General features: G+C 39.7%; 1 protein-coding gene across 4 annotated transcripts in view; it reads right to left on the bottom strand.

The window, feature by feature from the left end:
* evlb (Enah/Vasp-like b) overlaps nucleotides 1-17,098 on the bottom strand; it is a 47,521-nt gene that overhangs the window by 3,584 nt on the left and 26,839 nt on the right. For 3 of the 4 annotated variants that reach the window (XM_044170270.1, XM_044170267.1, XM_044170269.1), the window contains exons 2-9: nucleotides 14,471-14,639; nucleotides 12,583-12,760; nucleotides 5,424-5,490; nucleotides 1,983-2,050; nucleotides 1,356-1,603; nucleotides 1,085-1,182; nucleotides 837-876; nucleotides 428-479 (exon numbers count right to left, since the gene is read on the bottom strand). In XM_044170270.1, the coding sequence (XP_044026205.1) occupies nucleotides 428-479; nucleotides 837-876; nucleotides 1,085-1,182; nucleotides 1,356-1,603; nucleotides 1,983-2,050; nucleotides 5,424-5,490; nucleotides 12,583-12,760; nucleotides 14,471-14,639 (920 nt within the window). The remainder of the gene's footprint in view (nucleotides 1-427; nucleotides 480-836; nucleotides 877-1,084; nucleotides 1,183-1,355; nucleotides 1,604-1,982; nucleotides 2,051-5,423; nucleotides 5,491-12,582; nucleotides 12,761-14,470; nucleotides 14,640-17,098) is intronic. The other variant, XM_044170268.1, reaches the window with a different exon arrangement.

Here is a 17,098-nt window from a genome sequence, read left to right as displayed (position 1 = left end):
AAAACTTGAGTGAATGTACTTTGTTACTTTCCACCACTGCATCTGTTACACTGTCTGATGAAATTGGTATCTAAATGAGTTTTTGATCAGTGATGTATTCTTCGCTGTATGTTTTTTTTTATTGCTTTTAGTGTTTGAGTCAGTCAGGCTTTCACAGGAATAACTATATTATTTTTAAGGAAACTTGAATTATATTAAGAGGCATCTTATACACACTGTACAAAGACTGACGGTACATAGATATAGACTGTGTCAAGTGAATGATCTCCTTTTTCTTCCACTGTCAGTTGGGTGTTTTCTCTGTGTATGCTGTATGTTTATTTCTTAATATGTTCGACTTCTCTGAGACTGTAGGAGATGCCCAAACCATGGAAAACACGTGGGTTGGTTGTAACATACTTAGTTCACTGCACTCAGTTATCCCCACCTGTGGCATTCTGTCCACTCCGGGTGCTGGGTGACGGAGAATTTGGGTCATCCTAAAGGAAGACACAAGGATTGAAACGCATCACTACCCCCACTATCACCATCATCATCATCATCATCATCATCATCATGGACACTGCAGTTTGAGCTCAAAACAGTACATGTTTCTTTTATCTGATTCCTTCGTAATGTTTTCCTCAGTGCAGTAATCATTATGACTGTATTTTCATCACTATGCAAATAATGAAAATTACGATACATCAAAATAATAGTTTAGTCATTATCATGCTCATCTAATCGCCACCGACATTATCATGATCCCTACCTCAATCATCCTTCTAATTCTTATTGTAAATCAAAGAGTGAACACATCATGAATTGCAAACCATCACTGTTTTCCATTCACTTACATTTTGGCTGTCCTCGGGCTTCTCTGAAGCTGCTTTCCTTCTGGGGGAAAGAAGAAGCCTCAAGTAAGAACAGGGCATTTCATCCAAATCCGAGCACGTCAATGGTTTTAACCAGTGTAATGATAATACTCGCTAATGAATCCTGAACCACACATTGATTAAAGGCTTTAGTGACCAATTATGTGTAATGTGGCTGCAGGATATCGTTGCAAAATGGTTTTGTGATTTTCTCAACTCATTGCTCTGACCTCCGCGCCAACAGAGCGTTCATCTCCTCCATCAGTCCTCCGCTTCCTCCACTTGTTCTGTTGGCATCGTTTTTGGCGCTTGAAGAGCTGTCCTCAGGCTGAGGAGAGGAGAGGAGTGAAGTACAAAGTTACTTGTTGCTCTCTGATATGTACAAATAGTAAACTTTTCAAGTATATCAGTCAAGTTTGGTGGAGATAATCCAGTTTTATCCTGCCCGACTTGAAGAAGATTCATCAAAACATCAAAGCCACAAATAAATTGGTGTCTCACTCTTTGAACGCGGCGCAGTTTGGCTCCAGCTATCATAGCGGCAAGACCCGTCTGGGCGGGGGGCTCATCCCCGTGACTCCCTCCACCCATGGGAAGTGGAGGTGGGAGAGGAGGCTGTGGTGCCCCTGCTGAAGGTGGTGGAGGTCCCGGCGGTGGTGGAGGTGGGGGAGGACCACCCATGTTCATTGGGGGAGGTACTACTGGGGGGGCCACGGAGAGCACAGCAGGGTGGCCTTGGAAAGGAGAACCTGGAAGGAAAGGGCGACATGTGACGAGTCAGTCTGTCTCTATGTATATACCTGCACTTATAACTGTGTGAGTATTTGGGTTCAGATGCACTTGGGGTTCTGTTACACTGTCTGATGAAATTGGTATCTAAATTAGTTTTTGATCAGTGATGTATTCTTCGCTGTATGTTTTTTTTAATTGCTTTTAGTGTTTGAGTCAGTCAGGCTTTCACAGGAATAACTATTATTTTTAAGGAAACTTGAATTATATTAAGAGGCATCTTATACACACTGTACACAGACTGACGGTACATGATGATGAAAACTTATTTTATTGTAAACGATACAAAACATTTGAATATATAAGCTTCAGGTGACGTGTGCTCTTCAATGTGAGTACCTGAGTTGGACGACCGTCGCTCCCGCTCCATGTGTGCCTGCATCTGCTGCTGCTGCTCCATCATCTGCCTAAAGGGACAGGAGGGAAAGACAGCCGCTTAATATCACAAATGTCACATCTTATCTGCGATTCTGTCATTTTACTATCCTACAGCAACGGTGCAGCAAACCATCTCATAGCAGCAGCCAGAGAAAAAGTCCTCTTGCCTTAAAGCTGCAATAGGAACTTCAAACATCAGCAGGTCCAAAGAAAAGTGACAAGTAACCTTAAAAAGGCTTCACACCCAGCAATTGCTGCAGGATCCATTGTGCACAAGCCGTGACCAAACAGCACTAAAATTTGCATTTTTTTACTGCTAGAGGAGAAAAATGAAAAAAGACTCCTTCTTCTTAGGTCTTCGTCAGTGTCTGTGCTCTCAAATTCTTTCTGCTTTAAATCATTTCAACTCATAGCAGATAAATGAATTTAATTCCAGCACACATTATCATTACTTTCTCAAACTGTTAGGTAAATTGTTTACAGCAGTACTAGCTGATTTTTTTGGCCACACAACATTGACATATTATCACCTTATAAAGTTGATATGGCTAACATGTTAGCAAACAGTTGCCTATTCACACATCGAGCAGACAGTCATGTTTGTGTCCACCTGACGAATGTAAGCCCATTATTCACTCTCCTTTTAGCTCTGGTTTGGACTTAGCTAGATGCTCAGCTAGTTGCTAACTTTGTCTGTTGTTTGGTGCTGGGCAGGTAGCATACAGTGGGTTTATCAGAGCTTTTTTGCTGAAAACACCTGCCGATTGGAAACAACGCTCATGAGAGTGGTGAGCCTGAAACTAATAATAAAGTTGTGGGAAGTAAAACCAAACCAATGAGCTAAAAGAGGCTAAAACCTTTCATATAGCTGAGGGGAACTGCAGTCGGTAGATACTTCTGTATGGGTTTGTCACACCTTTCACATTGCATGTAGTCATTTGACCCTTTGTTCATCTAAAAAATATTGGTTAGTGCATCTTTAAATATCTGGTGTTGTTTTTTATTTAGTTTAGAGTGAAACTTACAGTATTGTATGTACTATAGAAACTTATTGTAGCCAAAACAGATTTAATGTTGAGAAAAAAAATACTAATGACACTGATGCTAATGAAGGCCTTATAAGCAAAAACATAATCTTGTTTTGTCATATTTCGTCCTCAAGCTGTAAAACAAAGTTGTATGAAATGAAAAAAGAAACTACAAAGTATATTTGGAGTACACCCCTTTCATGCTTAGGAAATCAGTACCCAGAAATTATGTGAAATGACATAAGAAAAATGGGTAATTCTTTAAAAGGTCTTTGTCTTGAAGTTGCTACTAAACTTGCTGATTTTTAAGAGAAAATTTAGTTTCCATGAGTCCATTATTTTGTACAAAATTGCATCTAAATTGTGGCAGATGGGATTTTCTCTGTTGTTGTCATCATACTGAAAGCAGCTTTGATTTTAGTAGATTCTACACATTTCAAATAACTTTTTGGCATCGCTGCAGTTTCCCCATTGTACCATTACAGCATGATGTCTTTCTCCTCGTCTGTCCAAGCCCACATGAATCATCCATCTACACTCTCCACCTTACAAGTGCCCCCTCCCAACTCCTATCAAACTTCTTTCCTCACATCTCTGTCTTTGATGTGACAAGCATATGTATGTCACGACTCAGGAGAGACAGAATGGAGACAGCTCATGGAGAGGAAGTGGAATTTTCCAGCTGTGTGTTGGAGAGGAGAAGTGCTGAGCCAGCAACCTTCCCGATGTGACAGCAGCGCACACAGCAGGAGCTGCTGAGCAATACTGCCCTGCTACCACTGGAGAGAGCTCAGTCAAATTAATTTGCGTCCGTTGACACACACACACACACACACACACACACACAAACCCAAAACCACACACATAAGCACACAATCTCCCCTCACAATCACAGACATAATCCTTTGTGCCAGAGGTACAGTTTAGCAGACATGGGATCAAATAGACTCGCAGTAACTCCCATCATATTTGTTCTCTTAAACCCTGGCATTTGGCATTTGGATGAACCAAGAGGCAGAACTGAAATAGGTTTAAAAACAGCAACAAAGACCTTGTTGTGCATGAGTCTGTCTCTGAAGGGGAAAGAGGAATAGTAGCCACAGTAGAAGAAATGCAGGCCGCTTAGTAAGTCATGGAAATTGCCTCAGGCATCATTTCGGATACTACTCATGCATTATTTTGGATTATTCAATCTGCCACTATGATTCAGAAAAAGGAACGTCTTGTGTTTCAGCCTTTTTTAAAGCTCACTTTCTTTATTTGACTGTTACCCATGGGAGTTAGTCCTGTGAGGGAGACAGAGGGGTATTAAGGGAAGGAGAGGGATGAAAGGGAATAGGAATAAAAGTCACTAAGGGCAGCTGTCTGCTTATCTCCGTTTCTAGAGTTCATATTCTCTCTGTGGGACAGGTTGTCAGACACATGCGACTGCGTAATCCTAACCCCTATACTCTTTGGACTGAGTTCAATTAAAGTTTATCCACTGGTTTGGAGTCAATTCAGTAAATGTCCTGAACAAGCCATCGTACCTGCACTAAAATACATGGAGTCTCACCGGTAAACATTTTGGAAGCAGGCAGTAAATGTCACATCACTCATGGGACGCTCTAAATATAGCTGAGAATCTTTTATCTTTTCCAAAAATCCAGTCTTTGGAGTGTCACTGTGAATGTGTTCCTGTGCTTTTGTTGCATTGCTTGTCTCCAGGACTCCTCTTCCACTACGAAAAGTTGAATGTTGCTAATTTAGTCAATATTTAAAAGGTGCTATAATCAATATTTTCATATTAACAATGGATCAAATGACAACGTGTATGTTAAAAGGGCCAAAGAGAATTATCACTCGACTGCAGTTCCCATCAGCTCTACAGAGCGTTTTAGCATCTTTCAGCTCATTGTTTTGCTTTTACAACCCACAACTTTACTGTTTTGGTTCACTCTTACTGCTCTCATAGCGTCATTTTCAGCTGCAGGTAGGTGTTTTCAGCAAAAAAGCTTCAAAAACCCAGTGTACCATACCTGCCCAGCACCAAACAGCAGACAGACAAGTTATCGACTAGCTGGTGAACTTAGTGGAGCATTTAGATGCTAAAGAGCCAGATATTTCCTTCAGGAGTTGGTTGAGACCAAAACAGAGCTAAAAAGAGAGTGAATATTGGACTTCCATTCACCAGGTGGACAGAAACACAACTTCAAATGAATGCTAATATTGCTCTATATCCGCTGGTTGTGTAAATTAGCAACTGTTTGCTGTCCAAAAATCTGTTAATACGGGTTTAATATTACAGAAAAGTACTTAAGATTTTAAGTTTTCAGGGGCTTTAAACATTTTCAAATATTGTTTAACCATATCACAAGTTTTCAGTTAAGTTTACCTCGCTCTCTGAGCTTCTATCTCATCTGAAGTTGGTCCATTCTGGACTTGGCGCTGGACAGCTGGACCTAAAGACGCAAATGTAAGCAGGGAGAGAGAAAGAGACACAGTTAAAGTGAAGTTGACCTTAATAATCCATTACGAGCAGTATAATGCTAATTGAAATTAGTCCCAGTCAAGACAATTAACTACCAAATGGCAGGGAATTAAACAGCAGTTGATCATTATGTCCTCTTTTTTCTGTGATGAGTAATGTGCAATGAAAAGCATATTAATCCCTCACTCTAGGTAAATGAACATAAATTGACTCATCCACTTGTACAGCTGAAGACAAGCGGAACATAATACAAAGTGTGTGTGCACCGAAGAGAGAGCTGCTTGGCCCTGCTGTCACACTGCTCATGTGTTCACTCCTGTTACCCACAATGATCTATTGGGGATACATGATGCTCCATTTGATTCTGAACACTGTCTGAGAACAATGTACCCAACTCACACGCACATGTTCTGGGTAGCCGTTTCTTTACTTTTTAAATTCACCTAAATGTAAAAATATGTGCAAACACACACAAAAAGTCAGCCAGAAACCCATGAGTATTATCCTGTGATGAAATGCAACTTGCTGGTGGGCTAAGTGTTATGGAACATAAAAACAGAGTGGTTTTGAGCGAGGTCTGGAATGTGTTTGAGCTGCTCTCTCCAAGCAGACTAAAACTAAGCAGATTCTCCAAGCAGACTAAATTGGAAACAGAAGAAATTCTGTTGTCTGTGGTTGTCGAGTCATTGACAGCACACACTGCAGTTTCTGTAGAGTCTGTTCTTGGGGTCAAAGTTCACAGACAGGAGAGATTTGACTTCAAATTTTGACATTTTTTTCAAAAACTCAAAGATGGATCATCCCTCCTTGTTTCATCAAAATCCTCTTGGACAGTTTTGTGTTAAAAGAGGTGAGGTCAGTTTATTGGTATATCAGAAATCACAGAGGAGAGGAGGCTCAATATCAAAGATTTGTGACTCTCTCTAGTATCTACCCCTCTTGCTTATGATGTGATTTGAGCTACAAGACACTTGGATGTAATCCGTTTAACACCATAAGATCTGCAGATGGAGAGGCAGATAGGGAATGTAATTACTTGAAGACATGATAAGATGAGAACAAGAGGACATCAACTCAGGGATTACAATCAAATCAGAGTGAATCATCAGTTTTCAATGAAACTTTTCTCATCACTGGACTCCTCTGGGACAATATTAATCTTCATTGTTCCTCCTGAGAACAACTTCAGAGGAAAGGTTCAGGAGGAGAAACCTTGCAGTGTAAAGACTTTTATTTTGTTGATTTGTGATTGCTTTGCTATTAAACGCTGATGGAGAGCTGTTGTCAATGTGAGCAAAACAAAAACACTAATGTCCTTCATTTAGGACGCTTCAGAAGACGCCGTCTCCTTTTGTCTAATGAAAGGTGTCCTTTACATAACAGTTTTTACAGCTCTACACAGTCAGGCCTTTTTCAGGGTCAATACTCACTGATGAGACTCTCCACTGCTCACATCCCTAATGGAAGTGACTCTCTGGCGAGCCGATGGTGCTAATGGCCGCCACTGATCAAGTAACAGAAGCCCAAAAATAACACAGGACAACAAAAGACCTGACTCATGCCTACTATCAGATACCTCTCTCTCTCTCTCTCACACACACACACACACACACACACACACACACACACACACACACACACACACACACTAACAAATTACAACCTTGTTTCTCTCAAACACATAGGGCTGAAAATACTGTACTGATTATTTTAATTCCTGATTAATCTATTGACTACTTTCTTGACAGACTGCCATCAGACAAAATTTTTCCTCATAAGAATTTTTTTTTTTACATTTTCTTTTCCCATGTAGAAATGAAGCTACATCAAAATTTCTATGTCAATTCATGTTTTTCATATCCACTACAATGGAGATTTGGACTAACAGCATACAATTTCCTGAACTTCATAGGAGATTTTCCCATTAATAGTAGTTAACCATGCATGTGTTATCTATACACATGGGTAGGTCAACAGTGTGTTGTTTTTTGTGTCTCCGCTGGTTGCCTGGCAACTGCACTTTGATGACAAGACTCCAGGTCACTGCTCATAACAATAGTCAGACACATACTGTAACTCCCCATAAAACCACAAATTGTAATTTTTACACTTTTTTGTGAGGTGCTGGTAGGTGGATTTTTTTTACCTTTGGACAGAGCCAGGCTAGCTGCTTCCAGTCTTTGTGCTAAGCTAAGCCGAGCTAACATATTTAACAGACAGACATGAGAGTGGTACTTAACTTCTAATCTAACTCTTGGCAAGAAAGTTAATAAACGTATTTCCCAAAATGTTGAACTATTCCTTTAAGGCCAATTCTCCAAGCAGACTAATTCTTGAAACCCACAGAGCATATTTAGTATACTGATTATGTCTGCCTTCAGGTCCTGTGTTGTGTGTCTGTACTGCTGGTCATCTGTCATGCCTGACTCTGTCACCTGACAATTTACATCTCAAAACTTGACATTTATTGGTTAGTTGGAGTCTACTAAGTCAGTCAGTTGAATTTTAAAACAGTCCATTTTCATTGGCTGACACCAAAAAAATGTGATATCCATTTAAATAGTTAGTCATTCAATCTGTAAAAAGTCAAAAAGTAGTGAAAAATGGGCATCACAGGTTTTCAGAGCCCAAGGTAACATCTTCAACTTGCTTGTTTTGTCTGAACCAAATATATCAAATTTACAATGACTTAAACCAGAAAGAACCAGCATCTTACTTTAAAGTATATGGAAGGAGTGAATGTTGCAATTAGAATGGCATTTCTGCTTGATAAATTACTTACTTATGTTTTTACTCAACTAGTCTCATTTATCAAAGCTGAAATCACTTCTATTACAGAGTGTGAATGTTGTCATCTCTCAGTAAGAAACAGAAACTCAAAGAAGGTAACATTTTGTGCACTTTTTTTGTAAATGCCACTTTTTTCATTTAAAATGATGTGAACTCTGTCCTCTCGGCCTTTTGAAAGCAATAAAGATCAGGGAAGCAATGTTCTTTCTACTCTAGTAACTCAATAACTTTAAAATGGGCCATTTCTTACTTTTAATCAAGTTGCTTTTGAAACATTTACTTTTACCAGCGAAAAGTAACAAAATGCCAACAGTATGTTTACTCAGGTACAACACTGTAGTGCTAATACAGGAAATAAAAATTGATGGCAACACTAACTGAGCCATTAATGAGTCACACACTTGTAGGAATGGACACCACAACCTTTAAATACACACACAAACATAAAATAATAATTGTCATGCAGAAGTTCAGACACACACAGAGCTTTACTACCTACATGACATGCTGAAGAAGAGAAACCGGCTGTAGCAGACACAGAGGCACTGACAGACCCACTCCCTGCTGACCATCTCTAACCTGCAGCTCCTCTTCCTCCCCCTCCATCACCTCCCTCTCTATCTCCCTCTCCTTACCTGCCTGCCTTTCTCCCCCCTCCTCCCCTCCTCCACCCAGCCACAGTATCATCTGTCATCTTCTTGAAACCCACACCCTCCAGGCAGCAGCAGCGGAGCGAGCATCTCTGGTTAATGTTTCCAAAGGTTGGGTTTGTCTGTAGGCTGCGCAGCCTAATGCCACACACAGATATTACAGCGAGCTGTTCCACGTGCATCTATGGTTCAGAATGAGCCTCGTACATACAGATTGTCCGACGAGCTATCATATTAAAATGTCCAATAAAAAAAATGGATGTGTTGCGTTTACTGAAAAGTTGGTATTTGACCTGGCAGCCAAGGGTCAAGCACTTTTAACTAAATCAAACACAGAACGGCTGCTAAAAGTGCAGCTACAAATTATTCTCATTCTCAATAAATCTGTAGATTTGACATTTTTGTCAACTATTTGTCCAAGGTTAAGAATGAACTTTCAATCAAACATTTTTTAAGCTGAAACAGATGACATGTGAGAACAATACTCAGGACAAAAGGTCAGGTTTTGACCTTCTTACCACTAGAGGGGGCAGGCACATCTGCTTCGAGTGGAGAGAAAATCACACATCTGTGCTTTACAAGGTGTGAATGCGTCTTATAAAATCACTTTGAGCACACAGATGTGCTGAAATAAGATCTTTTGCCATGTAGGAGAGAGGAAACAAAGGGAGCAACACACACCAAAATAGATGAATGACTTGCCTCTTTCTCTGCCTCTCACTCATACATACAGTACACACACACACACATATGAACCTGAAAGCTGCTATTCATGTATTTTCTACAGTGCATGTGTGTGTGTGATAGTGTTGGTACCCCTGTACACACAGATTGTATCTCTTTATGCAACTGGAGTCACTGCTGTATCTTAGCGAGCTGGTAGCATTAAGGCTATCAGTCTGTCTATCTGTCGAGTGTGTTTATCCCTCTCTTGTGTTTTTGTGCACTTGTGTTTTGCTGCTGTCACTCGAGCCTCTTTGTTTCCCTATCCCGTGTTATTAGGCAGATGAAAAGATCTGCTCTCTAGCACGGGACCCGGGGGAGATCTTCTCAATGACTCATTCTAATTAAGAGGCTGGAGGGGACTGCAGGGGGAGACACACTGCTGCCGCTGCTGCTGGAGTAATGACTGGTAAGCTGTGACACTCACTCAGTCTCTCAGTCTCTCATTCTATCACTCCCCAATTTATATTTATCTGTCTTTCTCTTTCTTACACACATATGTATACACACACTCGTGCACACACAGATTGTCTTGCATGTATATTCACCTCTGCAAGAAGTCTTTAAATAGGCCATGAAGGCCTTTTTTTCACAACAAACATTTTGACTTGTAGCAGGAAAAAGCATTACTAATGTTATTAATTACACCTGTGTTGTTTTTTTTTACGATTACATGTCAAAATGTCTGCTGTGAAAAAAGTCTATGGTAAATTAAAGAATGTAGATATTCTTAGATGTGTTTGGTTACAGTGCATCTTTTCATATTTTAATTGCACTTTGACAACTAGTGTCACACTTGAAAGGCTTGCTGCACTGTAGCATCGTCGGCATCTGCGTCCAGATATGGTTTGCTGAGGATGCTGTGTCATGACTTTCCAAAGTGCCCAGTAGAGGGGACTAGGTGTCAAAATTAAGCAGCTCTAGCTATAATATTATAAAGACTTACTACTTAGATTAAGGCTAAAAGCGGGAACATACTAGAAGACTTTAAAGGCCCTACACACCCATGGTCCACCCACGCAGGTGTTTTCACTTATTTTGCCTAATTAGACTCCTTGAGGGGGGAGTATGTAAAGCCTGTGCTTGATTGACATCTCTCGGACTCTCCTATTAGCTGTCTGCATCTGTTTGGCTGGGAAAAGTGGCACATTTATCATTCTTATAGCATAGTTTCACTCAACATTAACCTTAGCAGAGGTCTAATCAGACTGAAAAAGGGAAAACACCTGTGTGGGTTTGCTGTGTTTAGAGTCTAATTTATCACACATTTATGACTGACTTGATAATAGATTACAGTTGTAGAAAAGCAAATTGAAGCCAGATTTTCATTCAAACTACAGGCTCACATTTAATTTTTCTTTCTTTCTTGTCGTTGCTGTTGTTATTATTACATTCTTAAAGGTCCAGTGTGTAGGATTTAGTGGCATCGAGCAGAGAAATTGCAGTTTGCAACCATTTTAATATTGCTCACGTCACCCTCCCTTTCCAAGTGTGTAGGAGAAACTACGGTGGCCGCGAAAAGCACGAACTGCCCTATCTAGAGCCAGTGTTTGGTTTGTCCGTTCTGGGCTACTGTAGTAACATGGCGGTGCAACATAGCGACCTCAGTGGAACGGGATCCGCTCCCTATGCAGATAAAAACGGCTTATTCTAAGGTAACGAAAACACAACAACTCTTATTCTCAGGCGATTATACACTAATGAAAACATACTATAAACATGTTATATTCCATTTCTGTCAATAGCTCCTCCTAAATGTTACATACTGGACCTTTAAATTGTAGAACTACTGGAAGAAAATTTCTATACTACCATTACTACCACTACTACTAGTAGTATACTACTACTACTACTACTAATACTATAGTATAGCTCCTACTACTACTATGACGCTAAGCTTTCAGTAACTAGACTTTCATCAGGGAAAATATTAGACAGAAGGGAAGCCTAGAACAGGAATGACATCACACAAAGCTTTGTCGTACAAAATGGGAAATGCAGCTCACAATTGTAGTTTTTTGTTTAATTTCATTTTTAAAGTTTTCTCTATTTTTTCCCCTCTTTCACCTTAGCATTGTGTTGCGAGTGTGGTGATATTGTCAGAAATACAGACCATTGTAAACCAACAATTAATAGGTTATTTTGTCCAAGCTGCAAACATCCCCTGTAAACATTAGTATAAGTAGCTCTGCCACTGATCAGTTTGTCAGTTTCCGTGCCACACACACCTAATGTATCTTGATCTACATGTAGAAGCTGTACAACCTCAGTTGCTTTGTGGCCTGAGAAAATCTATGATTTTTTTTAAAAAATCTACTATTTCATAATGACAAACTAAAAACTGATGCCCCACATGGAAGAGGGAGTTAGGAAACTGTTAGCTACAATGTATGACAAGATGTGTGACATAGCACCAGCAGATTAAATCTGTCAGTTGCTTCCTGCTGCACTCTGAATTTCTCTTGCATTATTGATATGTACCATATTAATATTTAGCTAGATTTATAAAATATTGCATCAACAATATAAGTGTGTGATTGCCATCTCTGGAAGAATATGAAAACAAGTCAGACAAGTCTCTCTTTTTACTGTTATGATACAGGCCAGTTCAGCTGCCCCGGAGATGACTGTCATCAAGACGATGACAAGCATTTTATCTGCTGACATGAACTTTTCCCAAGCTGTGTCTGCCATGTTTAGTCACGCAAGTTCAATCTGCTTTTTGAATTGGCCATGCAAAGAAGCCTATAAATACAGTCTGATGCTCTAGAAGGGAAGCTGAGTCAGGTAGGTAACAAGTGTGTGAGCTCTTCCTAAAATAAGAAAATCATCCATAGTAGGCTTCTTAAGCATTATTCCATGTGTGCCATGATCGTGTGCTACACTGAGGGGAAACACACCTCCATCCTGGGCGCTGAGGACGTTGAGGGAAAAGAGCATGGCGTTGGAGAAGGTGGTGGCCTCCTCCTTGCTGGCAAAGTTGAGGCCATAGACCTGCCTGGCGTCCCGCCACTGGTGGAAGGTCGGGGTGGCCTGGTTGTACTTGAGGCCCTTCACTATGGAATAGTTGATAACCACCTGTGAGAGAGGAAGAAGAGGAGAGCAGATGAGAGACAGAGCTGTAGTTTAATAACTGCAAACAGATTTTTCACTGTGGAGCATTTATCACCACCATGTATCAATACCCATTCTTCTTCTTTATCTGAAGGATGATATACATCAACAGATGGCAGGCTGTGGAGATAAGTACAACACGATCGCTACTCTCATAACTCCTGTGTTCCTGGCAGAAAAAAGCCCTTAAACGCGAGAACTAATGCTTTGTGTTTGAAAATATTTAATGGTTTGTGTTTTGTCATTGGTTCCACTGTAAAGACAGAACAGACACATTCAGAGCCGGTGTTCATGAACAGTGCAGCTTGTAATAGACTTTGGATTTGTCACCTGTCACATGTTTTATGTGGCTTACATCATGAGCTATAATTTGGAACAAACACAGCTGTAAAAAAATACTATTGGCCATTATTTTTTGCCACAGCTACTCACTGACATTAACAAAAGGTTGACATTTTATCATCAATTATAAATGGTGGGTACCTCGACAATTTTTTGAAGCAACAGAGAAAATTATATGTTGTCACAGATATATTTTACCCTCTGTGGGTGCTAAAAATATGTCAAAATACATTTACTTTCATTATTTCTGAGAACTTTAGGTGTATTTGCCCAAATGTGTCATTTTTACTATAATATGTAAAACACTTTTTTACAATAAAAAGTATTTTTATTATATTTAGGTTAGGTCATGGGAATATGTGTTCTGTATTTGTCATTTTATACTACTCAAGCATTTTTTTTAGATAATGCTTAGAGGAAAGTTGTGGTTGTTTTAATGATATTTTGCTTTTAAAATGTGTTCAATTCTGTCCAATTGAAAAATCCAATATCAAATCTCTCCGACAAAGTTCAGGGGAATGTCACGGTGAGATCTGCTTCCAAATATTTTAGCAGTCATATTTAGCCATATTTTAGCAGTCTGTGCAATGCATGTATGCAGGCAATCTTAATCCAGCACGGGAATGGCGGACTCGGCCACTACAAATAAAAGATACTACATAGAGAGATAATTACTGAATGAAAATGCATTGAATGGCTATTGCAGAAAAATGCAGACCATAAATAGTATCTAAAATGGGATTTAATTACATTAAAATCTTAAGTATTATAACTTTAAAGGCAGCAATCCTGTAGTTTATTTGATTTCATTTTTAATTTGATGGATCTTTGTATGTTTTTTTGCTATTTTCAGTCATCTTTGTTGTTGTCAGTTTGATTCTGATTTTGATTGCTGTTTTGTGATGAACCCAACATTATTGTGTGTTCTGTGTCTTAACACCACACACACATAAACACACATATGAGAGAGCTGAGTACTAATGAGACGTTGCCTTTGGAGAGAGGGGAAGAAGGTCTTAGTCATGTCACAGCGGAGAAGGATTAGTGATACTAAAGACCTTTAATGAAACACTAGAGACTTTGACCAACATAAGGTATAAGGCTTCTTTGCCTTTGGCATCCACCACTATTTTCTCCCATTAAACTTTCCTTCAGTGACAGCAACTATTCTGTCTTGCATGTTACTTCAAAAGAAACCTCACAATCACAATCAAAATAGCCTGAATGTTCTGTATGTTGTAATCCTACAGCACAATGAAATCTCTCTCTCTAGTGACTAAATGGCGTAAATTAACTTCCCAACTACAATTAGTCTCATCTTCTGTCCATTACCTGCTGGTCTTGCAGTTTGACGCCCACGACTCTGAAGGTGTTGTTGGCAGTGTTGTGGTAGATGTTGATGCGGCTGAATCCCTGCTGTCCAGGCTTGATGGGCACCCACTTCTTACTGGTGTCATCGTAGACCATGACCGAGGCCCGTGCCTGGCAGATACTCTGCTCACTGGGAGTGAGAGAGAAGGACAGAGATGAGGTAGAGTGAGTTCATTATGTGCAGACTGTGTAAAATTCACCAGTTCAACAGGGAATCAATGTTCATTTAACAAACAACTGATTTAAGGAAAAATCAACCCTTGGATACATAATCAATTGATGAATGTTCACTATATTCAGTGACTTACTGACTTCTGGATATTTTACATCAACCTGCAACATCTATCTCAAAGTCAGTTTGCTATTTCTCAGAAATACTTTCAGTAAGAGAAGAGTGTGCATTTAACTGAGTGTTATACAGCTGTGTATTTTACATGTAGGTGGAGAGAGTGACTTATGGCTGCACTTATAAGGTTACTGTTGAAATATAATTATTTACTCCTTCTATGATGGATTTCAAATTCTGTGATTTTTTTGACAGAGCAAAATGATGTGTAATGTTTCAGACCTCCACTATAGCTGCACTGAAAAATGTCACAATGTGATATCATTTTGTCTGAATTTGAGATACTGAAGGATATTTGTATGCACATCCTATGTTTAGGTCAGGTGAAGGAAAAAGCCAAGAGTATCCACACACTGCACGCATGCAGCAACATTTAAACCACTGGTTCCCAACCTGGGGTTGGAATCCCCAAGGGGTCGCAAGATACATCTGACGGGTCATGAGATAATTAAAATAGGAAGGCAGAAAAAAACATATATAGTAAAACACCAAAAAATGTTTTTGTGAATTGAAGTTGAAATAGTCCAAAAAATCTAAAGTTGATCATCAATACCATTTTTCAAAAGTGTTTTTAGGGTCAATTTTTCCTTTAACAGTAGTGACCGCTCCGTATTGTCTGAGGATGTAAGTGAGTTCATTACAGTGAACAAGGCAACAACTCAGTCTTCTAATCCTGTGTTACACTAACAGTCTAATCCAAATGTAATCAAGCGCTTGTTCAGCATCTGTTGATGTTCTTAATGAGAGGCGATCGTAATGTCTGTGTGTGTGTACGTGTGTGTGTACGTGTGTGTGTGACCTCCAGTGTTGGGTCTGCCTGCTCTCCCATCTGACTGCTCTCCCATCTGACTGCATTTATCAGAGCACACTGATAAACACTCTACACTTTCCCTCACTGTAATACACACACACACACACACACACACACACACACACACACACACACACACACACACACACTGACTTCGGGGTACAGTACTGCCCATTATAAGAGCAGTGTTTCATGACCTTTTCCATGTGTTTTACAGACAAAAGGCACGTGCTGAATCGCTACAGAGTGAAAGGGAAAAGTGAAGATCAAGGTGGAAGTATGTGAGGAATGTGGAGGAAAAACACAGGAGAGGAACAGAGAAACAATTTTGACTTGCAAATGAGATTAACAAGAAGAGTCCCATCTGTGTCTTCGCCTCTTTGCCTAGCTAAAATTAGTGGATCGACCCCCGAGGCAGAGTGAAAGAGCTGCGTCAGAGAAGAGAAAAAAGAGAAAGAGGGAAAAGTCTTGGCTTATAGAGTAGTGTGTGGATGCAGCCTAAAGTACAGTGAGAGACAGTAGTGCATCATACATGATGAAAATTATGATATTTAAGGGATATTATTAAAGAAATAGTTCAACATTTTGGGAAACATGCTTATTTACATTCTTGCCAAGATATGAGAAGATTGATACCACTCTCATGTTTATACGCTAAGTACGAAGCTGGGGCCTGGACACAATTAGCTTAGCGTAGCATAAGGACTGAAAGCAGGAGGAAACAGCTAGCCTGGCTCAGTCTGTCCAAAGTAAAAAAAAACAAAACCGCATACCAGCACTAAAGTATAAACTGATGGATAAACTGTTGTCTTTATCAAGAAATAGTTCCAGCAAATGAAACCCTCTAAATGCACAAATTGTAAACTAAGATGATGAACATGGTTAACATTCTAATCTCCTCAAGGCTCTAGTTCCATACTCAGCGTACAAACGTGAGAGTGGTTTCGATCTTCTAATCTAACTGTCTGTAAGAAAGCGAATAAGCCAGTAACCAAATATGTCGAACCATTCTTTGAAGAGGGGAAGAGATTTTAATGCGCTGATATTCTGTGATAGAAATGACTTAACAATGCCTAGGTAGCATCTCTCACTGAAACCTACAGGATAAGGAATGTTCACTGCAAGCTATTGTGCCTGACTTGTGCACACATTGCATCGAATTGCAACATATTTATCCTTTCTGAAGATAAGTATTCATGAAGAGAAAGCACCAGGCACACACTAGCATACAGAAAATAATACTAGCTTTCCTTCTCTTTCACTTCAAAGCACACTGAAAGGAGAGCAGTAGCAGCTGAAACTTGTAGGACCAGAAGCCATTCAAATAACAAAAAAAAAAAACTCCATTTAACACCCTGCTGCATGCATTTTAAGCTGGAGGTATAAATAACTTTCTCCCTGGTTGAGTCTTACTCTCTGCACATTAGTGGTT

This window comes from Siniperca chuatsi, linkage group LG16 (assembly GCF_020085105.1).
Source record: "Siniperca chuatsi isolate FFG_IHB_CAS linkage group LG16, ASM2008510v1, whole genome shotgun sequence".
Lineage (NCBI taxonomy): Eukaryota > Metazoa > Chordata > Actinopteri > Centrarchiformes > Sinipercidae > Siniperca > Siniperca chuatsi.
This window is presented reverse-complemented; position numbering and strand designations above follow the sequence as displayed.